The sequence below is a fragment of the Aptenodytes patagonicus genome, chromosome 1 (assembly GCF_965638725.1).
Source record: "Aptenodytes patagonicus chromosome 1, bAptPat1.pri.cur, whole genome shotgun sequence".
Lineage (NCBI taxonomy): Eukaryota > Metazoa > Chordata > Aves > Sphenisciformes > Spheniscidae > Aptenodytes > Aptenodytes patagonicus.
This window is the reverse complement of record NC_134949.1, coordinates 157,806,733-157,833,989: the sequence shown is the minus strand read 5'-3', so window position 1 is coordinate 157,833,989 and position 27,257 is coordinate 157,806,733. Positions and strand designations below refer to the sequence as shown.

The following is a 27,257-nucleotide window of genomic DNA, read 5'->3' as shown; positions in this document are numbered from 1 at the left end:
TTGCCAAATCCAGACTTTGTAGATTGGGTCTGAAACATTGCCTTGCCCATTTATCGACAAGAAGCCTTCGACAGACAGCAAGGGCAATTACAATTCTACAATAGATGGGTTTGTAAAAAAAAAAAAAAAAATTATTTCTCTTCGAGTTTGGTAGCCTTTTCTGGGATGAAAACTATGCTGACATAAGCAGGTGCGATAGTCTTGTTGACTTTCCCAGTGAGGACTCCCACAGCTGTTCCCAAAACCAGCAACATAAAATTGTGGGTCAATTCTTTATCTTCCTGTAAAGTGACAGGTTGTGACTACCAGAAACTTTCTTTGTTTCATGCCAGCGATGGCAGTTAATCGTTTCTGGAGACCTACATGCAAGACATGGCAGATTGTAGCTAGTTTGAAGCTACATGTTCTGACTGATCAGCTGGCTGCTGCCAGAAAGTGTGAGTCCCTGTCTTTCTTTTAAGTGCAAGTATTCATAAGGTCTCTCTCTTCTCCTCAAATTATCTCAAAAAAAAAAAAAAGGTTGAAAATTAATATTCTCTTGCCTGCTGCCAAATCTGGCCAGAGGTGGCTGGCATATTCAAGATAGCGTATCCCTTTTCAGGAACGCAGACAGAGAGTGATGACATAAACCACGTTTCCTTCGGGAATTGGGAACCGCGGGAAAAAGCTGGAGTTACAGTTAGCTTTTTCAAATGCCTCTTGTTGTAGATAGTTGTCGTGGTTTAATCTCAGTCGGCAACTAAGCACCACGCAGCCGCTCGCTCACTCCCCCCCACCCGGTGGGATGGGGGAGAGAATTGGAAGAGCACAAGTTAGAAAAACTTGTGGGTTGAGATAGAAACAGTTTAATAATTGAAATAAAATGATAATAATAATAATAATAATATGATAATAATAATAATACACAAAACAAGTGATGCACAGTACAATTGCTCACCACCCGCTGACCGATGCCCAGCCAGTCCCCGAGCAGCCGCTCCCCCAGCCAGCTTTCCCCGACAATAGTCTTCTGAGAGAAGGCTAAAGCAGCTGAAATTCATGCTCCTATTACAGTACCCAAATGCTGCAAAAGCAGAAAACCCCCAGGAAATTCTAGATTCCATCTGAGAAGGCAAGACTATACAAAGAGATGCCCAAAGTGCGGCCAACTCGACAGAAATCTACCCTTCCCAAGCCCAACCCAACCCAACTCCACGAAAGACAGCAGGGAATGCAACCAACTTCCTCTGTTCCCCTTCCCCCCAGAGGCTGCCAAGGTCACGCAGGGGAACGATAACAGGATGGGGATGTTTGAGCAAGGTCACAACAGGGACCGGTGTGGACAACCGGGGTGGGCTGGCCCACAAGATTGATGTTCAAGACAGTGCAACAAGCAGGTGCGTGCAAAATTTGATATACCAAATATTTAGAAGCAGAAATACAGAAATAATTGTGATTTTGGTACGATACTTATCCTGGTACCTACTTCTGCCTGTTCACGACAAAGCCAAGCTAGGTTATCTACGCTTCTAAGGTAGACACCATTATTATGTCGCTTAGTTACTTTAGATAATCAGTTACAAACTGAAGCAGAATAGAGCTAAATCTCCATTCAGTTTATTATTTCTGATCATTTCAGTTCCATTTTTGGTAGACTGACATTTTATTTTCCTTGAAGTCTCTGATCCTGAAATCATATTGTTGTGAGACAATCTTTTCACTTGTATTTATAGTCCGCACGTCCCATAAAACCCATGTACGTTTAAAGATGCAATCCAACGCAAACTGAAAATCTGATGGCAAATAAAATCAATTCCAAATTCATCATTGTTTTACCTTTCTAGATATAAGCAGGCTTCATAAATATTTCTGCATTAACAGGATTAATTAGCAATAAATTCGGGAAAAAACATGGCATGGTTTATATTCTTTAAAGATCTTCACTGAAAGGTTTTATGACCATGTACTAAGGAACTACTGTAAGTTGTCTCTCGACAACCGGCTTCAAAAAAATTCACTTCTACCATCGCAAGTCTAGCCTCCATATGACTCTACCAGAGTGTATTTGTGACGTTCATTTTTTACCCAAGAGTTAATACCCCGAGTCAAAAATCACATGCACGTTTTGGAACTTTACTATAGCTTTTTTATTTATAGAAGTATCTATTCTTCACAAGACACTTCATATTCATTTGCATAGTTCATTTATTTCTTTATTTCTGATACTTTTTGTTTACTGTAATATGAATGTGAAATCAAGAACTTGTATTTTTCTTCACAGCTCAGTTAAAATTTACTTAAGATCAAAATCATTAGTCTCATCCTTAGTTCATCAATCAATTTAATTACATTAACATTTAACAGATTCAAAAAACTTTTTTTTTGCATTTTAACAGCAACATTCTAGATCATAAGAACTTGAAACTAACAGTGATTCATCTTTTCAGACTGCAAACACTACTGCATATAAAACACAAGGGACCAACAGTGAAAGCTACGCCGTACTCTGCGCGCCTCTGTTACTGCACTACCTTTGCCGTTATTAGATGAACACGTTGTGTTAAACTGGTACCACAAGGAAGATCAGCAGACTAGCAAACAGCAGCGACGAAGGCTGAAAGCCGAGAGCACAACCAACATTCCCGTGGATATAGGAACCCTAACAACTTCCTATAGATCTTTTGGCTATTAATTTTCTAGTATTTTTAATGCCCAAGCAGACGGAGCAGCTCAAGAGGACTGGGAACACACTTCCTAAGTAAGAGGATTTTGTCTCCAGCCAAAGGTATACGCAAGCTTTTGCACTGCTGGTAAATCCGACAGAAAACCGAAACTACGGACGAAGAAATACTTATTCCAAAACATAATCTGTTGTCAGCAAAAGCTTTTAGCTATCATTAGGGTTATTTAAAAATTACCTAGAATTGGTTTCCTACCCAAAGAGTCCACACTGCTTGCTCTCTCCTCCAGACATACTCAGTGCCAAATCTGGTGTAGACTCCTTTTCATAGGAAAGCTTGTCAGAAATGTAAGTCAAATTGCTAGAAAAATATTTGCCGTTAGAATTCAACTTCAAAGACTCAGTTCAAAGACTTCTGGTAAAAAATACAAAGGAAAACCAAGAAAAAATGTATGAAAATGAGAAGTAAACCTCTCTGAAGTTTTGTACTGACTGCCAGGGTTAGTCAAAGACTAACATACAGCGGATCTTTAAATTTTAACTGCAGTTTCAATTTTACAATTAGAGAGTTTCAGTAGTTACAGTACAAATCAGAAATCAGAAATGGAAGAATAAGTTGAATTTTTAAAAAGTGTCCTATTTCCTATGTGTAAGGAATTCTGAACACCGAACTGTGGCAGACAAAAAATATATTCATCACACTCAGAAAAGAAATGTGGGTACTAAGAGACCAAATGAGGATTGCACTGCAAATTAATATAAAATACAGCAGAAAAAATAAAATATAATAATTTTACATCAGGGATTACTATTGCCAGGCATTTTAAGAAATGTTTTTATTTACATTTTCAGAGATATTACAACCCAAAGTTACACTAGAAATTAATACAAAGCAGGATAAAATACTAAATGTTGCATAAATACAGGAAGAGATCAAACAAACACTAAGACATTCTGAAATCAAAACAACAAAATTTTTCATTCAACACATCTAGTTATGTTAAATCAAACCCTGGTTTTAATCATTAAAACTGTAATTATCTCAAAAGATAATTTGATAAGATACCTGCCTGTTACTTAGCAACCATAAAATAAATAAATGAGTTCATAAAACTCTCTGAAGAGTCAAAGGTAACTAAGATTCATACCTGTAAAGAAAGGTTGGTATTTCTGATCTGCTTACTCAGGGAATCCAATTCCTTAGATCGCATGAGTCATTCAGAACAGCAGCATTATTTCACTTCTTTAAAAAGGATTGAAGAAAGCCATTTAGCGTAGTACGCAAGTTTTCTTTTTCCTTTCATGAATGAGGGAAATATCAATGACATTCCACATGATACAGAGTAACTTATACAGTACTGAGGTTCCGCTTAATTTATTTATAGAAAACAGTAAAAAAAAAAAAAAAAAAATCCAAATTTCAAGTAACATAGGCAGAATTACTTGAACAATTACAGACAGAAATTACACAGAACAATACTTAGATTGAAAGACAGTGCTAGTGACTTGTGCTTAGGCTGGAGGTAAGAGAGTTACTCCTCGACAATCCCAAATTCAACAGAATTGAATTGAGGTTTATATAGAGGAAAGCATGATCTGGATTTGTAGTCCTATGTAGTTCTTGGATCATTTGGTGAAGAGTAAACAATTCAAACATCTTCTTATTGCTCCTGCAAAAGATTTTACATAAAATAATTGTCAATTGAAAATTGAGAGATTTCATCTAAACACTAAAGATTCTACAGAAATTCCTTTTTTCATGAAGAAAAATGTGCATTATATTGGGAGCTTCCTATAATTCTTCTACGTTGCATACAATGTCTCTAAGCAGAAAGTTATCAATGCGCAGTGAGAAAATTCTAGGCAAAAATCACCAAAAACTATCATTTCACTTGAGCAAGTGGTATTTACATGTAGTATAATGAAAGCTCAAGGAAAGGCTGTAACAGGGTTTCACTAATGTGAAATGAGATTCCAGAAACAATAAATGAAAAAAATTAAATAATTAGGATTTCTGAGCAAATTTTACTTTTAGTATATTTCCAATGTAAGTTATGATTTATATTAGATTACTTTATAGGAAAACATATTTTTTTTCCTAGAGTTCAATTTTGTTGCAAATAAAGTCAAATGAAAACCTCAGTTTTGTCAACAACTTTAGGTCTAATGTAAAAAATGGCTCGGTTTAGATACCTGCTTTTATAAATGAAACAATCCCATTACATAATGCACCAATGGAACTCAGCAGCACATTACTACTGATATGATGAAGACCTTTGTTACGATAAACTAATAACCAGCAAGCAACGGGAACATATTTTATAAAGATTAACATTCCCAAAAGGGCTTAAACGGCTCAAGACTTTAAATTTTGTTCTTGAAGTACATAAAAACCAATGAAACTTCAATGCAAGTCACAGATGAGGCTAAATTTTCAAAGGAGATTACCACCAAGTACCGAGTAAAACTGAAGGTCAAGGGGAAAGAAAAGAAGGGTTCTCTTCTAAGCATTCTTGTCATCTGCATACATAAGGAATATTTCCTCTTTAGGCTAGGTTGTGGGTTTTTGTTTAGTTTGTATTCTGTAAATTAACTGGATTTATAAGCAAATTTAGTCTTGTCTGACACATCTGTGACACAAAGAGTTTAAATTTAACTGCTAATGGAGAAAGTCCAGCATTGTCCATGATAGAGCAAATAAACAGCAAAACAGAGATGAGTTTTTGAAAAAGGAGAAAGATAAAGGTCCCCAAGTGTGCTGATCTAATAATAACCAACAGAATAACGGTAGTAAAGGATTACTTTATTCTGGAGAGTTTTTGCAGTATAACACAGAGCTTTTCCAAAATCTGAATATCTAGCTTAGAACTTCGAAGCAATACAGAGCAAGTACGGAAGAAGGATTCATTACTGCAGGCTTCCAGGAAAGGCTGTAAGGAACCTGTAAAAGAAAATAATTTAAAAACTGTATCACAGAGCTCTGTGAAGGGAAAAGCTACTGATACCTTGAGAGGGCTTTAAATGCCTCATGTTGTGCAACAATTAGAACAATGAAATAGTTCAGTTTATGCTGGGCATGTGATGCAAAACTCAGGTAAAACTAGGAACTGAAAAAATGCAAGTTCCTAAGAGTTCTGACATTACCAACCCTTGTATTAAAACAAGGCCTATTCCCTTGAGAACAAAGGAAAACAGGAAACAGAACCACTTTAAACCCAAATAAAAATTCTTACCTTGAACATGTTTATTCAATGCTCATTTCTCATAGTTCTTTCCTTTTGATCAAGTAAGGGGAACATTAAGCCATGCAAAAAGACTCACAAGGAAATATTTTAAGCTGCTGCAAATCACATGGACCAGGATAGTACATGTAGAAGCTACATGTGATGCCTGACAGCCTTTCATTATCAAAATACCGTCACTGTACTCTGTTTCAAGACAGGCAAAATAATAATTGAGAGGTAAAAGTAAGAGCTGCATAAGAACACTTAAATACCGACAAAACTCCCTTAAAATAGTGGATGAATTTTTAAGTCACATTGTATAACATTACCCTCTATCCTGTTCCCCAAAATCTAATCACTTCAGACTAAGGTTAAATCTGTTCCCTCATTATCTCATTCTTGGTTCTGATATTACAGATTAATTTATAGCAAAACCATAAAGAAAATAAGAAAAAATAGATTTTTTTTAAAAAAATTAAGTCTTTCATATAGCATAGGCCATTTGCATTAGAAGAATACAGATGTGAGGAAAATATTCTAATGTTTACATAATGTTAAAAATATTTAATGTTATACTTAATAAGAAATGGCAATATGCAAATTAAAGCATAAACCAATGAACATAGACATTAAAAAAATTCTTCGCACATACACTGAATACTGTAATTTATGAATAGGATGTCAAGATGCTTTTATCAGTTCAAAGAGGACTGGATGTATCTTTTGGTCAAAATCTTCCCTTTCCTTGTCCAAGGACATACAATTTATTAAATACAACAAGTAGCCTTGGAGTGAATTCAAGATTTTAATTTATTTCAGGAGGCCTACTGATACAAAATCAGAAGAAATGCTACAGAAAACTGTTTGGAATAGGGCTTTAAAAAAAATCAACTTGGCAATTAAAGTCAGCTCGAGAGCCTAAACAACTAATTTTCTCAGAGCTGGGCATTTACACTGAATATTCAACAAGGACCCAGTAATTCCTAGACCTTACTCTTAGGAAGAAGATCTTTCAAAACCTGTATTTTTTGCAGAACAATAGCATGTCATTTGACTACACCAACAAATGACCCAGTGTCACACACACCCCCATGCTGAGTACATCTTATCATGCATTATACTATACAGTGAAGTCAACGAGATTCGTGGGCCTTTGCTGGTTTACACTGTCAGAAGAGACCGAGAAATAGCAAATGCCTTTAGCACAGATAGAGAAGCTATGGCTACATGTAATCTTTCCTCTCTTCTCAGTGGAGGTGCTTCTGGCAGAATTGACTTAAAAGGCTGTATTCAACAGGCAGAATCCACAAAATATGTAACGGAATGTGTGGATGGACACTATACAGATGCAGGATAATAGACTTTGGTAGCAAGGGGCCAACCTTGCAGCAATAAAAAGCAAGATGACAACTGATGTACTATGAAGTTTGGAAAAGGCAGGCAGATGTTTTGTGGTTTGCACAGCTGAAGTGTACTCTGTTCTTTACCCAAAGCAACACAAAACAATAATTATTCCAAGAGACATACATTATCAAGGCAATAAATGGTTATAAATTAATTTATTTTTCTGTTTACTTCTACTTCCATGTTTCTTGCATTCTTTCTACCATGTTCAATCCACCTACGGTTTTATGCATATTCTCCTCTCCCTTTTAGTAGTATTTCCAGTTACAATTTGCTGTCTCAAAATTGTAACAGTAATAAATATAAAACTAGAATGAAAGTAAAGTAGAAATGTAAGCAGTAATCAGTAAAAAATATACTAAAAAAATGATAAGTATACATATATTTTTATTCTCTGTCATTAAAGATACTATTTCTCATTTTATTTTAGCTTATGGTCTTCAGTTAAGGATAGAATGCTATAACTGAAGTGATGCATTAAGTACCATTGACAGCTTCTAAGCTATAAAAATATCATGGATACTGGAATAGTGAACTACGATTGCATATCTATAGATCTGCAGATACCACAATACATTAAAAGCAAATTAATTGAAGACTGGAAGTTACAGGAGAATTCCTAAAAGGAACAAAGAAAAGGGCACAGCCTCCTTAAGATGAAAAATAAGGTTCATGCTGAAAAAATACATTTTATACATGTGCATAAATACATATTTATACAAAATAGATACATATAAAGAAACCATTTACCAGATATGTTTGAATTGACCTGAAAATGCCTTTTTATCAAATATCACAAGGGACCAGTAGAATGCTGATTTCACAACAACAAGAAGAACAAAAGATGAAAAGAATATATTCTCTAAGGAAAATTTAACTCGGGAATGGGGGCTTATTCTAATGTACAACTCAATAGGTAACAGAACTGAACAAATTTGTCAGGAATCCAACAAGAGAAGTCACTGTTGACTGCATTCTGCCCTTGGCGTGTACAAACACAGTCCCCAGGATATAGTTACTCAGGGCATACCACTTTTAATATTTCTTTTAATACTTCTCTACTTTTGCTGTATTATTTTTCAGAAATTGTGACATCAAAAACTCAGGGCTATCTGTCAATTACAGCAAGTAGAAAATCCTTTGATGGGTTCAGAGTATGTGCTAAACTGAGTGATACATAACTGACATACACTCAAGATTCAAGACTCTTTATTGAGCCACTGCTCTCTACGACAGAACTTTGAATTTATTAAATACATCCAGCAGTGTATTAAACCTGGAAAAAGAATTAACCCCGAATTCACTTCTGGTATGATGGTATCATGCCCTAGTGAGTCTAACTTGTTAAAATCCATGGGAAGAGGCGACAAAACTACAAACAGAAACAGCAAATAAGCAAAGCCCAATGAACACAATCCTACCATCTAAGGAGCACTTTGTAGCAAAACATTTCTATCACTTAAGAGTGTTTGAAGTAAAAATTTCTATACAGACAGCAACAAGAGATAAGCTTCTCTAAAGCAAGAAAAATCTAGGACTAAAAATTACGTGATCACTCAGGAGCTACAACTTTATAGAAATTCTTCTACAATTTGCTAGAGTTCCTACAAATGACTGCCTATTCCCAAGAAACAGAAACAGTCCTATCAATCTGCACAGCACCATTGATGAAGTCTGTTTTAACAACAAAAACTCACACAGTATCTCTTACTTAGCAAAGATGTTTATGAGAAAGGTAAGAAGAGAAAAGTGTAAATAAATGTATGAGAACACTGACATTCAAGAAGTAAATTAAGAAAGGTTTTTCTTCTTTCTATTGCCTGTTAAAACAACAAATAGCTTTAGAAACCTCTCATTTAACATGACTTCTGACACAGCTGAACTCTGATTCATGAGAGATCTGAAGGTAACAAGACTGCTGGGATGAAGAGGGCGGTCCTACAACTTATTACTATAAATATCCTTAAATAGCCATAAAATGCTTTACATTCCTTTTCTGCAGGGGTAAACAAATACCATATTCAGCTGACCTGGACATTTCTTTGCTGCCTTGCTCTTACTGTTTCCTTAAAAATATTTAATTTAAAAAAAAAATACACACACACACATATATATATGCGCTGTAAGAATGTTTTGACTGTGAAGTTTACAAACCAACATAAACGATATGCATTACTTTTAAGACAGAAGGATTTTTACTATAAAACAGAAAAGCCAAAGTGGAAATAATTTCTAAAGTTTTGCAAAGTTCAATTATGTGAAAGCAAACTGATAAAGGCACACATTTAAATGGACTTTTTGTACACTGCTTATATATTAATGTCAGATAAGCTTTTGCAGAATATATTCTAAGTAATCAGAAAATGTACAAAACAAGCATATAATTTAAATGCATGTCTAGCTGATGAACTAAAACAATATAAGCTTCACTTTTTAAAATATTTTGGTGGTTTAGTTCTGCACAGATTTTGTTTTTATTAACTATTTTAGAAAAATGAAATTGGAATCCATCTTGACAGGACTTTGGCACAATTTAAAATAACCTGCAAAAGCCTCCACTGGTATCCTTAAAAACTGCAGCATGTTGTAGTTGCATTAGCTTAACTTGATTGGTAGACTGCAATGAACAATGAGCAATTTATCACTGTTGACAGAATTTATCTGAAATTTACCCTCAAAGTAATCAGTCACTCACAGCATAAAATCTCACCAGCTATAGTTCTGAAAATTCTGTTTCATACCTAAAGCTGTGCCACCTCAGAAAATGAAGATTGTCAGGAATGCCAACTTTAAATTCATGTTTTAACAAATTAACAGTTACAGTTTTGCCTCATTTCTAATTGCATGAGGATCTGCCGGGAGAATGGAGAACACGTGACAGCAATGCAAGTGAGTGTCTACTAGCGTGGAAAAGTTAAGTAATGCAAAAGTTAACTAACTATGCACCACAGCAGAAACACTTAAAATGAAACAGTAATATCACTTACATGTTGCTAATAACCAATTGTCTATAATACAGTCACCTGTACGATTTGAACCATTTGCTGAATTTAACTTTTTCTCCTGTAATCAATAGCCAGGGCTGTTAAGTGCCAGTGGTTAAAGCACAAGGGAGATAGGGCAAGATTCCAGTCAGCGTAAGGCACCTCAAGTGTCGAGGCCTACAGGGGTGACCCTGAGTTAAGAGAGCCCACCCAAGTGGCAATTTCAGCTGGTCACCCAATATGTGTTCACCTCAGTATGATCGGAATTGCTCTTCAGTTTCCTAGGATGCGCAAGACATTCATGCAGCCATGAGACAGAATGTATGGGAGACCAATGTCATTCTCAAATGGCAACTGGAGGTTACACCCACCAAAAAAAAGGTAATAGAAAAGGTTAAAAAATTAGCAGGAATACTTATGTCACAGGAGATGCTTGGAATGAAAAGAAGCCTACAAGGAAAACAAAAAAGATCAGAAAAGAAAGCTATGCCTTGGAGGTCAGAAACTATCTTTATAATAAAAAGGATAGTATGAAAAGTCATGTTAAGTCAGACCTCGTTAAGGAAAAAAAAAAGTTGTCCCAGCCATTTAAGCAAAAATAGAACAAAAAAGAGGGAGTGAGGTCATTTGTGGTCAGCATAAGAAAGATGGGATAGAAGCTAATGGTATTTTAGTCTTTTGGGTGCACTCTTTGTCTAATATGCTGGTTTTCAGGAGAAAGCTCTATCTTGATAAAAGGGACAAAAAAACCTCCCCCAAACTTGTAATTCCAAGAGAGTCCTTTAGTCAGGGACACCACAACAGACTTCAGGATTCTGAAAGAAATGTTGCCTCAATTTTATGACAAGAAGAGTTAAACAATTGTTACTAACAAGTCAGGAAGCAGCACTTTGTGAAGTGAGAACAGCCAATGCAATATATATATGTTGGATTTGGACCAAAAAAGGCAATCTGAACACATGTGCCCTTCAGTAAGACTCTAAAGACATTTTCAGGAACTAAAGGAGAAAAAAAAAGAAATAAAGTGTACTATAGGTTTATCTATAAGTATGTGTATAGGAACTATAGGTATGTTGCGTCAGAGTAGTCAGATACTTTTGTTTGGTAAATAAATGCTACAGCAGTTGTAACTTGGCTAGACTTCAATACCATTTGATAAATCAACACGTGCTGTTGTATCGGAGAAGATGGGGGTTGGTAGAAGGACTGGAAGGCGTGTAGTGTAAGGAATTGGCTAAAAGCAAAGCAAAACATTTTGTCTTGAAAAGTGAACTTTAGTTTTAAATACTGACTTTTGCAATTGTGCTTATTTAGTGTATTAATTAATGACTGTGGCATGAAAACAGGAGTAGTCTAATGAAATTCCATGCTAGAATTGCCCATTTAGAAGGCAACAGGTATAAAATACATGAAAAACAGAATCATCTTACTTGCTAGAATAGCAGAAGCATAAAGACAATACACTAAGAAACAACAAACACGTTTCCTGGAAAATCACTGATTAGAAACATCAGAGGATGAAAACTTTTGGTGTGCTAATTGAAGTCAGTATGTCTATGAGCAACAACATGGTCTAACCATTAAAGACTGATTATAATGAGGCCTGAGGGAGAGAGAAAAAACCCCACCATTTTACAAATAACCTAGATAACATTATAAATTGAAGCTATGCACTATTATGGGTTACTTTGTTCAAGAAACCAGAAAAAGCCTAATGAACTACCAGAATCACTGAAGGAATCACAACTCTCTCTTACAGAAAACACCTAAAGGAGCTTTGTTCCAACACTTCTTCTGTCAGAGCTCACCTGCCTTGTTTCCCCTTGTGGTTTAACCTCAGCTGGCAACTGAGCAGCACCCAGCCGCTTGCTCACTCCCCCCCGGTGGGATGGGGGAGAGAATCGGAAGAGTGAAAGTGAGAAAACTCGTGGGTTGAGATAAAAACAGTTTAATAATCAGAAAAAAAAAAAATAGAATATACAAAGCAAGTGATGCACAGCGCAATTGCTCACCACCCGCCAACCGATGCCCAGGCAGTCCCCGAGCAGCGGCCGCCCCGGCCAGCTTTCCCCAGTTCATGTACTGTCACACGGTATGGAATGTCCCTCTGGCCAGTTTGGGTCAGCTGTCCTGGCTGTGCCCCCTCCTGGCTTCTTGTGCACCTCCAGCCTTCTCAGTCGGTAGAGCACTGGAAGCTGAGAAGTCCTTGACTAGTGTAAGCACCGCTTAGCAACAACTAAAACATCCGTGCGTGATCAACATTATTCTCCTCCTAAATCCAAAACACAGCACTGTACCAGCTACTAGGAAGGAAATTAACTCTATCCCTGCCGAAACCAGGACACCCTTGCTCCCATATCTCCACTCCTGTGATAACCAGGTCAGAACTAAGCACAGTATTTCAAACACAATGACAAACTGAAATAAGGAAGCCTTTACATAAATAAACCTAACCTGGCATGACCTGTAATTCTGTAATGTCAGGCTGCAAGTAAGCATGTAAATAAAGTCTGAACTCTGACAATGTATAGATGTTACTCAAACTGCACAAACTGTACTATCTACTTCCAAAAAAAAGCCTTTTTTAATGAAATTACTTCAATTATGACATTGCTTTAAATTCACCTTGAAAGTTACAGAGAATAGTCAGCTAATAAGTCCAATAGTTCTGCTAGTCAAATACAAAAGAAAAAGTGGTGTATTAAAAAATATTTTTTCTAATTAAATCATACTTTAAATGTTTTAAATTAAACCATTTTATGGAAAGCTATAAAAATGGAAACTGTTTATAAAAAAATGCAAGTTCAGTAAATAAAAGCAAACAAGATCCTACCTGAATAACTTTACTGTTCTAACGGTTTCATAAATTAAATCGTCTTGAAAAGGGATGTGAATATCCAAGTACTGATATAAACAACTCCTTTTTACATCACATACTTTTAAAAAGTTAGCATTCACATCTACCTGCAAAATGGTATGCTGCTTACGAAGTACAGTATTACCCTGAATGAACAGTGAAGCTTTACTTACAAAGTGGCTACTTGGCTCTACATAAGCTTATATTTAATGGTCCCTTTTATTTCTTACTTTGGAGTGGATGAGACAGGGGTCCAAAATTCAGAATGGCTAAGCATTACACAACTGTTACTAGAACAAGAAGAAAATAATGACAAGAACATTTTTTCTTACTAGAGAGAAGGCTACTATTACTTCAGTAGAAATCAAATGACGTTATTCCATTTACCGTATTCATTTTTAAAACCTGTAAACATGTATTTCATCAAAATCAAAGTATTCAAACTAAGCTTGCAATTAATTAACAAAAATGTGTGCAAACTTTTGGTGTACTTGCTTGCTTTCAGCAAGTATACAGGTTCGTCTTAACATTATCAAAGGCTGCATTTAACAGAGTTATTTATCTATGGTTAAAATATTAAACTAAAACATCTCTTAATCCAACATAATTATTCACTGTTTTCAGAAGAATGAATAAAAAAATTACAAAGGTAAGACAGGATAATAGAGGAAGGATTTCCTTTTAAACGGTTTGTATTTCAATGGTTATCCCACATAAGCTGTAAATCATCCCTTCTGCTATAGCTTCAAACACAGATCCTGAGGATAATTTCACATCTGCCTTTCATGCAGGTGAGGGGGAATCCAAACTTATGGTATTCACAGACTTGACATTTTTACCCTTTCGGTACTGCAGAATAAGCTCATTTGAAAAGTTTCAATCCTGCAAACAGTTACCAGTAAAGATAATATGCTGAAAAATACAGTTAAATTTTAATCTGTTTGAGCATACAGGCATTTTTTACTCCATACCTTCACTGCTTGTAGTCTTTAAAGTCTCAAAATGCTAAGACTCAAGAAAAAAAATAAAGGAGCGGCTTTCAGTTTTCTTGACAGATTCTGATCATCAACTTTTTAGAAGTACCTGTAGAACAGTGTGAATTGTGGAATACCTGGCATTAGTTACGGAAGCATTGCAACTCAAAGGAAGAGACGAAGTGTGCATATAGGCAGTCCACATAAAAAGACTGTCTCCATAGTAAGAAGTTGTGATTATTTACTTGTAAACTGAATCTTTTTATCTCCACTGGCTTGATTAACTTCCCTACGAGACGAGTAAATCTGGACACAGACTTGGTTATCCATGACCATATTTTCTTACAAAAAAAATTGGAAGTAAGGTTCAGAGAATGTGTAAATACAGCTCACTTTTGTAGTCACTAAAAATCTTAAGTGATGCTTATATGGTTAAGAAATCATACTTAAGCCCTACCAGAATGTGCCTTAACTTACAGCAAGCATGAGTCATTTAGAGATTTTTTTTTTCAATATGCACTCATCTCAATTTGTGAATAAGTACACCCTAATGCAAAATATTCTCTCTGTAAAACAGAAGTAAGCTTGAAGACAAAGTAAACCCAAGCTTTATTTAAAGCAAAGGCCAGTGCTTTGTAAATGTCTAATGAGCAAGTAAGTTTTGACTTCCTTGAACAAACATAAGATTGGGCAAGGGGAACCTACTAATCTCATGACTGAAGTCAGCTATCGCTGCAGGAGGAATTTAAGACGTATGCTGTCTGTGTGTAAAAGTGCAAAGGGTGAAACTGAGACAGGCAGCTCTCTGCTAATAGCAGATTGCAAATCAAGCATGAATCAGACTACAGTTCAACAATGGTATTTTTGATAGGTGACTATAAACTCACTACGTCCTTTGGAACCCTTTTAACTGATTCACAGGTGAAAAAAACACAGTAAGCTGCGTGAGAAGCAAGAAGACAGGAACAGTATTCAACAAGATTGTATATGACAAGTATTCAGCTACAGGGTGATTTAATACTAGTGATGTGATGTTCTTCAACACCCACAGAACAAATTTTCTTGCTGAGGTCATGCTACTTATTACTAGATTGTTTCCAGAAAACGTTTCATGTCTGGCATCCAGGAATTCTCTTGAACAGTGTGTTGCAACTACTGTCCTAGAAACAAGATCTGCTGTGAAAAGCAATTTGTGGTCACAGGGAGAGAACCTTGGGGTATGAAGACGCCCTGGAAGCCACAGGTGTCATACTATAACAATCTGGATGATTAAAAGTAACTATTACTTCGATTATTAAACATTAATTTTAATAGTAATTTAAATGGAAAATGGTAAAAGCTTTTTTAAGCAGTAAATACATTATAAGCCATTCGACTAAACTGAAACATATCAGTATTTAGCAGTTAATACATTTTGCTCCCAAAATTTCAAAGGCAGTCAGAGCACTGCATCTGTGGAAATCTATCACCGAGCACATTCAGAGTTTATCAAGACACTGAATCTACTTTCTGTGACAATACTACCAGAGAAGGTTTTGTTCTTACTTCTATCTTCAGACAAGTTCATAGCTTAGAGATGGGACTAAAACCCAAACATCGTGGCTTGGTAGCCTGCTTTCCTCAACTAAGGTAAGGAAACCTTCAAAAGCCTTGGTACTGAAATCTTTCTTCCCTGTCAAATCAGCAGGAATGTCTCTCTTCCCCTTTTACTCAATGGGAAGCAAGAAAGATGTTTTTATAGACCACTCATTAGTTTCAAAGACCAAAAGAAGGATCAAGTCGAATTTTATGGCACTCATCTGAAGCGCCAGATTCAAGCAAAACAGCACCGCCATTAAAAAAAGACTGCAGGACTTGCTCCCTTGATTCTGCTTTTATCAGTCAATCTTTGCAGAAAAGGAAAGATGGGCATCCTCCAGAAAACGAACATGGATTGAAATCCTGGTAATGGGTATGGAGAGCCAAATAAGAGATTGAAAAGGATAAACCTGAACTGGCACTCATCCCATCTGACCATGAAACAAAACCAGCACTGATGAGATAGCTACAGTGAAAATATAGCTAAACCACTACTTCGGTGCTATGTTCACATGTTATCAGCTATTGGAAAGTACATTTAAAATAGAAGACTGAACAGGTTGAAATGTACCACTTTATGCACCATTACGGACATTTTTAGACAAAAATATCAGCAGAATGTAGTAAGAGAAAAGGAGTAAAATATCTTTGTTGAGCTGATTTTCTACTGTCAGGTTCTTAACAAGCTGTTAACTCTCCCAACTATGGAATTTAGAAGCAACCTATTACTTCCACTCAAGATAGCAGACTAAACCAAATAGACTTCAACTTAGGCCACTGAGCTCATCGGAAGGAAAAGAATCATTCCAGCATGCAAATGATGTGAAATAAAACATAAATTATTTAAAATTATATTGTTTATCCTACCAATTACTTACACCTCAATTTCAGCTACTTATCAAGTTTCTAGCATAGGCTAAATGAAGCAAACAGAAAGCAAATGGTTAGGTAAGGACTTCACTCAGTTGCAAAGTTTCTTTCCTCAAATGTAGTAACAGTAATAGTGAACAGAATCCACAGAAGTACTGGAAGATGGCAAAAAAAAGAAAAAGACTATTACAGCATGAAAGTAAGCTGAAACTGAAGTTCTCTTGACACAAAGCGAACTCTCTGAAATTACTGCATAACATCTCTAGCAGCTTCTCTCACTCTTACGCCCTGAGGAGCTGGCCGAAACTAACCTCAACTTTTTTCACCCCTGACATTTAAAAGTCAGCCTTTGTTCCAACTATGAATGTTTTTGTATATTACAAGAACAGTAATCAGTGTAACATTTTACCCTCCTCCTTAGGCTTTAACATTTTTGTAAAAGAGATGAAGCAAACAAGATTGGCATATATATATTTTTTTTTTTTCTGTATCTGTGACATACTGTTACAGTTCCAAAAACGTTAATGATTGGGACAAAAAGGTGAGATTATTTTTGGCTGGCACCATACTTCAGAATTATACAATGACATGAAAACTCACTGATGTCTGGGAAATGCCTGTGCTGCTGGAATACTATCCAAGTTCTGATACCTAAAACATAATGTAGTCTGGTGACATGTATGTGATTTGAGATCCCAATTTGATAAATACACATAACTTTAATCCTTCCAAGAAATAATGTGACTGTATTGTCTACTATAATGTGGGCTCTGGAGCTTTGTATGCTATGATGATGCATCTAAGTTTCAAGAAACATACACAGATAAGCTTCCCAAGGGTACCAAAAGTCAATCATTTCTTCACGGAATTCATGTGGTGTTAAGACCACTGTGTTTCTATGGCCTAGCTGGACAGGTACACTGGTGTTATCCGCTCTTGTACAGAATACATGTCAACTCAGACAAACTTTTCATGAAGCTGTGGACCTCAGGCATATTTTTATTTATAGTTTTAAATGAGCTTGCAGCTGGTTTACGAGATCTGCTAGACTGGCATCATTCCTGTGGAATACGGTAAGCTCTCACTAACCTGGAATCAAAAAGATTAAAGAGTAAACCCTGATTCTAGTAGTGACCAAAAATGTTCCAACCTGGAATCTTAAGTAATACTAAGAGATGAACCAAAAAGAGCACCTTGAAGGTTGATAGCCCTTCTTGTGGCTCTAATGAGGAAATGATGACCAATGGTTTTACCACTAAGAACGCAAATGGATAGACCTCTTGACACAATGGGGGTCAAAATAAGCTGATATTCCCCTTTTGTCTTTGGAGTAGGAATGAAACGCCTAATCCCTGATTACTCAGGTTACATTTTCCACTCTTCTGTCATCTAAATGAACATTCAGATGTTGCTTCAACAGCACCCTGTCATGAAGGCATGGATGGGAAAGGTAATGCAAGAGTACAAATTCACTGAAACTATCTGTAATATTCACTGCTCACACTTTCTTACTCTCGTTAGATCTGGGGATTCCAGATCAGGTTTCCTGAAAGAAAGTCTGTCACTAGAAGTTGTGTAGGTGTCACTTGGTGTAGTAACCTATGCTTCTTCCTTTGTACCTCACACAAGCGAGTTGTGCAGTGCAAAAAACCGTCATCTGCTTCTTCCTTCAGACTGGAATGCATAAGCTCACTGAAAACACAGAGGAGCTCCAAATTATTAATGAGCAAAGAGTTTCATTAGCCTTTGAACTGAAGGGGTACTGATCTTTGAATGAAGTTGTTTTTATGGCTTGAACTCCAATCCTGATAGTTATTCTTCACCAGCCACAGTCTTCAGGGCATGGATGTGCCCAAACATCCAAAAACACGTGCGGGCACGTTGCATGCAAGGCGGCATGATACACATGATTTTGGCTATCAGCTGCCTCTCACCAATTAGATTTCACTTCTTCCCACCACTCTGTGGGAGTCTTTTTATAAACAGACAACCTGTTTTATTAAAGTTAGCCTTACCTTGACAGGAGCACATGGTGAGTGTCAACACACATTTAGAGAATGACAGAGAAGTAGATCCTGACAAACAAATCCTGGTTTACTGTCCTTTTTCTTTTCTTTCTTCTTTTCTTTTTTTTTTTTTTTTTAAACTAAACTTATGTTAAGTGATCCTTGTTGCTTTAATCCTTCCCAAATAGCAGCCATGAGATGCTGACCTAGTGCAAAGAAAGCCCTAGAAAGAATCATGGCATGTCTAGAGTGCCAGAAAATGATACTGCAGTTCTATTACCAGAAAATTCCTTGTTAAGTGTTATTCCCAGCCTACCAGGCAAAAAAAGAGTACAGAACATTTAACACACTATTTGGCTTTCTGGCCACAGTTTCCAGGAGGAACTGAAGAATCTCAACTTCATGCATTTTTGTCAGGTTTTGAAATGCCCTAAAGTCATCCTCTGGACCACCTTATGATCTAGCAAGCTTTCTCAGACAACTAAATCACTCTAGAATTAATTATTCCTCCACCTCTGCTTGCTGATCTTTCTCTTCCTTGTGAAAGAAAGATCTAACAGAAGGCGGCAACAATCAGAACAGCAGAAGATACTGCATATGAATGCATATCCTGAGCTGGCCAGGGCTGATGAGCATATAATAATGACATCATAGGTAGACAGAGAAAAAAAGTACTGAAGAATGTTATCATTTCCCATTGAAATGGTGGTGTCAGAACTCTCCTAGATTCTTGATGTGAAACTCCTGAACAGAAATGGAGAGGGAGTGCATGAAAGGCTGTGTGCCAGTAAGATGCACAGCCGTTAGACTATTAATTTTAAGTTGCCATCAAGGTCTTGTACATCGATAGAAAACAGATGATACCAATGCCTCAACTGTTGCATTTGACACCATGTTTTCAGTAACTGAATGCCTTATCAGCACTGTCAACGTTGTATGAATTTGCAATGGAAACTTGGATCCTGGACCCATTGTACCAGATATACTATGAAGCCAAAAGCAATGATACTGATTTAAAATCTGAAAACATGAATAACAAAACCAAATCAGTCAATGGGCTTAAGCAGTACCGCAGACTCTCTTGTTATGATTTCTATCAAAGCACAGAAATATCCATCTTAGACCAGTAAGTACTTTCTTCATATGCAGCTTAAGTAATTTTCCTTAATATATGAGGGTGATCTAGGTTTCATTTCTGGAACATGAGGAATATAATTTCTTACAGGGAAGAGAACCTACATGAGGACCTCAGACAGGCCTGGACCGTACAGAACCATTAGCATTCATCGCTTACTATAACAAAAGGTACATGCAGTTACAGGGAGGAGTAGTGCAACATAGTAGTTATTTCAGATCTGATTCACATCTTTCAGTCCAGACAACTAAACTTTGAATCTGTAAAAATACTTCACAAAAAAATTAAAACTTAAAAAATTAAGTTATAGAAAAGAGTATCTGGGAAAAAATAAAGCACTGGCTTTTTTTCCAACTTAATTTCTAATCACTTCAGTTCTAAAGGTAACACTTTTGAACAAAAATATTGGAGTACTCCTATAAAGCCAGAAAATTATTGCAGCAAGTTGAAAGAATGCCTAGGACTGCAAATCTTACAGGAAGAAATAAAAGCCTAGACTTTGCCTCCTGTTGCTCAAATCCTGTCTTTTTGGGTAATGTGATTCCATATTTTAGCATATGGCCAGCTACCTATGACTTCATACTTAAGGCTGCACACCAATACAGCTTTAAAATTGAGCATAAATTCCTGTTTTAATCTAACACAGAGTCCTCTGAATATCCACTGCCGCCTTCTAGTTTGTCTTTTAATGACTTTTTAATAGGAAACTTACAAAGGAATGAAAATACAATTTCCCATCAACAATACTACTTCTCATTGTTAACAATTTCTTGCAAAACACTATGTATTAGAAAAGAGCAGAACACGCCTATAACTTGTGTCTTGGCAATTTATTCTACCAAAGAGAAAGGTTCTGCATAAGGCTTTCTATCCAGTTGCTGAGAAATAAATTCTCAATTAAATGTCAGTTCAATACAACATTACTCCTCCTTCCCTGATTTCACATATACACATCTTCTCTGAGAACAACAAGGCAAACCGTGAGTCTCTCACAACATATCTCCATTATTCTTCAAACTGCAGGCATCTAGCATATCAGAACGACTGCCGCTAGGTAGCAGAAGATGTACTGTTACTGGCATTACCCAAAGTAATACCAGACACCATCCACCCTGCTTAGGTTACTTTTGTGCATACAACCATCGCTTTCCCAATCACTTTACCAATCATAGCTATGACTATTAGGAAGAATACTTTAGCGTAAGACTACACTAACTACAAGGTCAGAAAAAAAGTCTGCAAGGAGGAATAAAACTTTAGTTAAATCTTTCTGACACTTATCTTGCTACAAAATGGCTTTTAACTCAATGCTGTTCTATCCCAAGTCAAACGTGCTTTCTGTTTTTACCACTTCAATGCATGGTAACAAAATACTCCCAAAATAACCATATACATTTCAAAAATAGCAGCAGCCCCTTCCCCTTTTCTGTTCTAAAAGGCAGTGAGTGATTTTTATCTTTTAAAAAAACAGTCACAAGGTTTATTCAACATGGCACTGGAATGCCTCACTACTTTCGTGTTCATCCAGTTGGTTATCAACTGATTCTTAGCCTGTATCACTTGGAAAAGCGCTGTGACAAATGAGATTATTAACCCTTTTATAGTGCCACAGCACAGTAAAATTCAGCAAAACATAACCATCTCAGCACAGTAAAATTCAGCAAAACATAACCATCTCTTCTAGAAATGACATTTCCAATTATTAGAAAGTGAAAAATGAGTGGGGATAAGCTGTTCATTCAAACTAGAAAAAGAACTTTGATAAAGCCTATTTTTTATCTCCACCTGCTGGCAGGTTTTCATGATATGGCTTCCCTGGCGCAGCCTGACTTTAAAGAAAAACACTGGCAAAGTAAAACAGTGGAATAAACTGAAAAGCCAAACCAAAAATAGCAACAAAAAAATTCACACCAATAAATACGAAAGTAACCGGGACAAAATATAAAGCATAGGTGCTGAGAGGGAGAAGAAAAGACAAGACAATTTAGAAAGAGACAGGCAATTCAGAAATACATTTTATGTCTCTCATGAATTTACATGATACAAACAAATGCTAATACTAGATTTGATTATTTATACAGAAGAATCATGCTATTTTTATGTTGTATTTATGCTTACCTCACCTGTTTTCAACATGATTTTATATTTTTTAATTACCCAAATTTACCAGATTCCATGGTCATCTGAAGTAATCCATCAAGAGCACTGGAAAGCAGACCTCTACTGGATACTTTTAAGTGACTTAATATGACAGGTACACATTGGTATTCCAAAAATAAGGCTTTCCCCTCATCTGTCTTCAAGTCTATGCGAAGGGAATCAAAAGCTTGAGCCAGGTAATCCACTGAAAGATATCAGAATACAGGCAATAAAACTTCTATAATCATAGTTCCATTAAGCAATATGTGAATAGCTATCCTGAGAGTTACTGTTGCAGATATATACTTAAAAGTTAAATGGCTGAAAATATTGAATTTTATTTTTATTTAAAGACATCCTCTGCCTGTTTTTATTCCTTAACAATTTGTTGTGAGTGGAGAAAAAGACTAACTACAATTCATATGTTGAAGAAAAATGTACTTACAAATATAAAAATATATTACAAAATATATAATATTTTCCTGAAGTGAAAGAAATTACAAGCTCGCATAGTTTGAGATAATATTGATTTCAACATCTGGGAAACCTCTATTAAAGGAGCCAAGGGCTGATCTGTCTGAATAAGAGAAACTGCTTTCATGAGAGCAACTACTCCCATTCCTTTCTATGAAAAGCTGTAGTTTAAGTTTCAGTGCATACATTTTATATACTCATCCATTGTGGAGTGCACTAAATTATATGAAGAACGTAGATTAAGTGAACCAATCTAATTTTCTTCATTTCCTGATGTCAAATCTTCCTCAGTATCTTGGAATAGCATTGATCAACCCAAGCACAGAAAATTAAGTATAAGGAAACCATTTATCCTGTAGGAAACCTTTAACTACAGTGCCATCTGCTGGATACTGGCATTCTGAAGGAAATGGGCTATATGTTCAAACCAAATGTGCTACCTTATGACTAGATCATTAGTGCCATGTGGTCAGAGTGATCAAAATTCATGCACAGTGATGTTTGACATATGTTTAACAACAGATTGTATTTTCCATGTTATAGAAGCCAGCAGTAAAAAGCAACCATGAGAAGCTAAACTGATTCATTCTAATTAACAGCGTTCATCTGCTTAGGGTAAGTAAGTCTCTGCAATAACTATTTTTTGTATTGCAATTCTTTTTGCATCGTTTTTATCAAACATTTCTAGAAATGTGAGTCTCAATTTAAGAGTAATTATCATGCTTCACCAAAATATCTTGACTGAAATAGTTTCCTCCAACAGCTGAAATACTGTATATGTTCATTAATCATGTCAGGGTAGTCTTCCACCATGTTTACATCCTGTGTTTACTGTAAATACTCACAATATAAATACTGCACAGGTCAGTTAAGCATAAAGACATACTAATCTGCTTAACCATCTAATCCAGAAGGATGAATTCCATGAACAAGAACATTGCTCATTATTTATGGATTTAAAATCTTTGGCATCCCTGATTAGTGTCAATCAGGGTGCCAGAGATTGCAGCAATTTTGTGATATGGATCTCTGCTTTCTAAGAAATGGCCCCAAACCCGTAACATATTTCATGCAAGAGACTGAAAAAAATCAGATGCCAAAGTAGGCATCTGATTCCAACACTCTGGCATGGTTTTTCAGGATTACCTTGAAAATTAACGTCTCTGTAACCTGTCTCCATCTCTTTGTGCTACTAGCAGAGGGGATGTGTTACTAGTAAGGACGTTTTAAAATACAAACCATTCTGAGAACAAAAGATAGAAAAAATAGAATCATGGAATAATTTAGGTTGGAACCTCCTGTCCAAAGCAGGATCATCTCTGAAGTTAGATCAGATTGCTCATAGTTGTAACCCCACTGAACAATTACTTGCTATCATAGAATCATTGAGGTTGGAAAAGACCTCTAAGATCATCGAGTCCAACCGTCAACCCAACACCACCATGCCCACTAAACCATGTCCCTAAGCGCCTCATCTACTCGTCTTTTAAATACTTCCAGGGATGGGGACTCAACCACTTCCCTGGGCAGCCTGTTCCAATGTTTCACCACTCTTTCAGTAAAGAAATTTTTCCTTACATCCAATCTAAACTTCCCCTGGCACAACTTGAGGCCATTTCCTCTCGTCCTATCGCTTGTTACTTTGGAGAAAAGACCAACACCCACCTCGCTACAACCTCCTTTCAGGGAGTTGTAGAGAGCGATGAGGTCCCCCCTCAGCCTCCTTTTCTCCAGGCTGAACAACCCCAGTTCCCTCAGCCGCTCCTCATAAGACTTGTTCTCCAGACCCCTCACCAGCCTCGTTGCCCTTCTCTGGACACGCTCCAGCACCTCAACGTCCTTCTTGTAGTGAGGGGCCCAAAACTGAACACAGTATTCGAGGTGCGGCCTCACCAGTGCCGAGTACAGGGGCACGATCACTTCCCTACTCCTGCTGGCCACACGATTTCTGATACAGGCCAGGATGCCATTGGCCTTCTTGGCCGCCTGGGCACACTGCCGGCTCACGTTCAGCCGGCTGTCGACCAACACCCCCAGGTCCTTTTCTGCCAGGCAGCTTTCCAGCCACTCTTCCCCAAGCCTGTAGCGCTGCATGGGGTTGTTGTGGCCGAAGTGCAGGACCCGGCACTTGTCCTTGTTGAACCTCATACAGTTGGCCTGGGCCCATCCATCCAGCCTGTCCACGTCCCTCTGCAGAGCCTTCTTACCCTCGAGCAGATCAACACTCCCACCCAACTTGGTGTCGTCTGCAAACTTACTGAGGGTGCACTCAATCCCCTCATCCAGATCATCAATAAAGATATTAAACAAGACCGGCCCCAGTACTGAGCCCTGGGGAACACCGCTCGTGACCGGCCGCCAACTGGATGTAACTCCATTCACCACAACTCTCTGGGCCCGGCCGTCCAGCCAGTTTTTGACCCAGCGCAGAGTCCACCTGTCTAAGCCGTGAGCCGCCAGCTTCTCGAGGAGAATGCTGTGGGAGACAGTGTCAAAGGCCTTGCTGAAGTCCAGGTATGATCTGTGCTTTTAAAATGTCTTTGAAAAGGGAAAAGTAAGTGGTTCGTACCACAAAGAGTTGGAAAAGGGTTATAGATACATTCATTCTTATGCTATCCTTGTAAAACTTATTCTTGCAGAAAATCTCAGTTATGCAGCACCACAGTACTCCAAAGTTGCTGCAGGTAGGCAGTAATCACCTCTTACACCTGCTCTTAATGGTATATAATTAGTGTTTTCTGCCTGACTTCCATAAAAAGGATCTGCAACACCTCTTGTTCCCTATTTCCCTTGAAGAGAGAAAAGGCTTCATAACTGAAGGCAGGAGTTAACAAATCAGCTGAGAAAACAGTTACTATTCTATGAGATACATTTTCCACAGTTTTTTCTCACCCTGTCCAGACACAATCTGATTCTTGTTAACTCGTAGTGTCTACTTTAAAATCTTTACCTTCTCCCTCTCCCATGAGGCAGGGAAGACCCAACTTCCCCTATTTCTTTGCCAACACAACATTATATAGGTTTTAAGTAGAAAATTCTACTTTACACTACTATTATACATCTTCTGCTAGTGTGAAAGGTGGGAGGATCCTGGGAGCAACGTGCAAACAGAAAAAAACCTCACAGTGAAAGGAAAGAGTCATTCACCCTGTGATGCCCCCTTACACCCCCTCTCCCCAGTTCTTTTCGGTTAACAAAAGGCAGAAGTGTGAGCTGAAAATGATGTAGCTGTTTCAGATACAATAATCCACTAGCAGGCATTGAAGGCTGTCTGGACTATATTGTTTAAGAGGATATTTGAATTTTTTTTTTTCCCCCCAAAGAAATAAATACACAAAAAATCAAGTCTTTATATAGTCAGAAGCTCAACTTGATAATATGTGGCAATTATATTCCATTTAGGATTCAGAGGGGACCTATCAACTCTGCTGCTTTTATGCCGATGGACTCTTTTTGCATAGGTGAACAAAATTGCTTCATAGCAATCACTGAAACCATTATTTAATTAAAACAATTAAGTCAAAAGAGAAAGCTAATAATAGAAGTCAAAATAAGACATTCTTTTGGATTACTCATCAAATCTGGTTCTTAATTTACGAATTAAGAACCTTCAAGCATAATTCAGATTAAGTACTGCTGTTGAAGGTTTCAAAGAAGTCATATATAAATTAGAAATAGGTAAGAATTTGTTTAAATGACCAAAATTAATCTGTAAGTTAATTTTAAAATATCTCTATAAATCAGATTGATTGAAGGTTTTTCTTCTTTGGGTTCTGACAGAAAAGTGTATACCAATCTCTATGTGAAAAGGATAAGGAAGGAAAGCATTAAAAATCTGAGTTCGTGCCTCTTCTCATAGTGTGCTCAACACTCAGAGCTCACAAGAAACAGTCCATTTTTGTCATCACTTTAAAGAAAATGTTTTAGTCTTTTCAGATCATATCTGTTTTCAAAGAAGGCCCCACTGAGAAGATTTGCCACAGCATCTTGGAAACTGCACAAGTGGAGTAACCTGTCATAACCTGAAGCAGAAGTCACTGTTTTCAGAGCTGTGTTATCTCCTGATATGACCTTGTTTGCTTTTGCCTTGTTAACAAAGTACATTACTATACTACATCAACATAGGAATTTTGGAAAATTGTGGATAAAAAGGCCACTTTTCATGCTAGACAGGTGGCTTTGAAGTCTAAAACATTTTTATGTTAGCAGAACATGGTGCCTTTGTAAATGAGTCTATTTAACAGTGAAATCTGAATGGACAATCATATCAAGAACTGACAATTTCATAGAGTAGCATCTTTCAATGTTGATAATGTTTTATGGGTATTTGCAGTGCCAGACTTGGTAGGAGAAGAGGGGAGCAGCAGAAAGGTAAGGGCTGGAGTATGAACTGTATACTAAACTTAGACCAAGGGACAAAGCAATTTCAGGACATACATTGTATCACAATTCAATCTAACAATTATAATCCACTACACAAGTGGCTTTCTCTGTGCAACTACAGACACATCAGAAATACCTATAAACATCAGATTTATCTATAAAGATAAATGCAGCAAAGTTGTAACTATGTCAGAAAAAAACACTTGACACTGCAGCTGATCGGCCTTTCAGGGAATAGGTAAACAAACTACTAGCTTAAACAGGACAGTGAAATTCTAGAACTGTGCAAAATCTGCTACTTATTTCAGTTTATAAAAGAGCAACTAGCTGTGCCATTCCATGCAGTAAAGATCTTGGCAATCCAATCACTGCTGTAGTGACAGAATTACCAACATCTCTTTTCCTCTTCTTCAGAAATGTTGATTTGTCTGACAAGAAGTCATCATACTAAAAGGAACACATAAATTCCAACATGAAATGAATAAGAGCAAGATTCATAATTGTTTCCAGTACATTTTGCTTCACAAGGTAGTAAAATTCAAGTAAAACCACTTTTCACTAATAAAGCAT

The 27,257-nt window shown here is 36.9% G+C and overlaps 1 protein-coding gene across 2 annotated transcripts in view; it reads right to left on the bottom strand.

Moving 5' to 3' along the window:
* Positions 1–4,113: 4,113 nt before the first annotated feature.
* The window catches only part of CCDC138 (coiled-coil domain containing 138), a 40,447-nt gene continuing 17,303 nt past the window's right edge, over positions 4,114–27,257 (bottom strand). For both annotated transcript variants that reach the window (XM_076328914.1, XM_076328915.1), the window contains 3 exons: positions 21,859–22,035; positions 5,462–5,600; positions 4,114–4,329 (listed from right to left, as the gene is read on the bottom strand). In XM_076328914.1, coding sequence (XP_076185029.1) covers positions 4,158–4,329; positions 5,462–5,600; positions 21,859–22,035 — 488 coding nt within the window. In that variant the 3' untranslated portion in view covers positions 4,114–4,157. The remainder of the gene's footprint in view (positions 4,330–5,461; positions 5,601–21,858; positions 22,036–27,257) is intronic.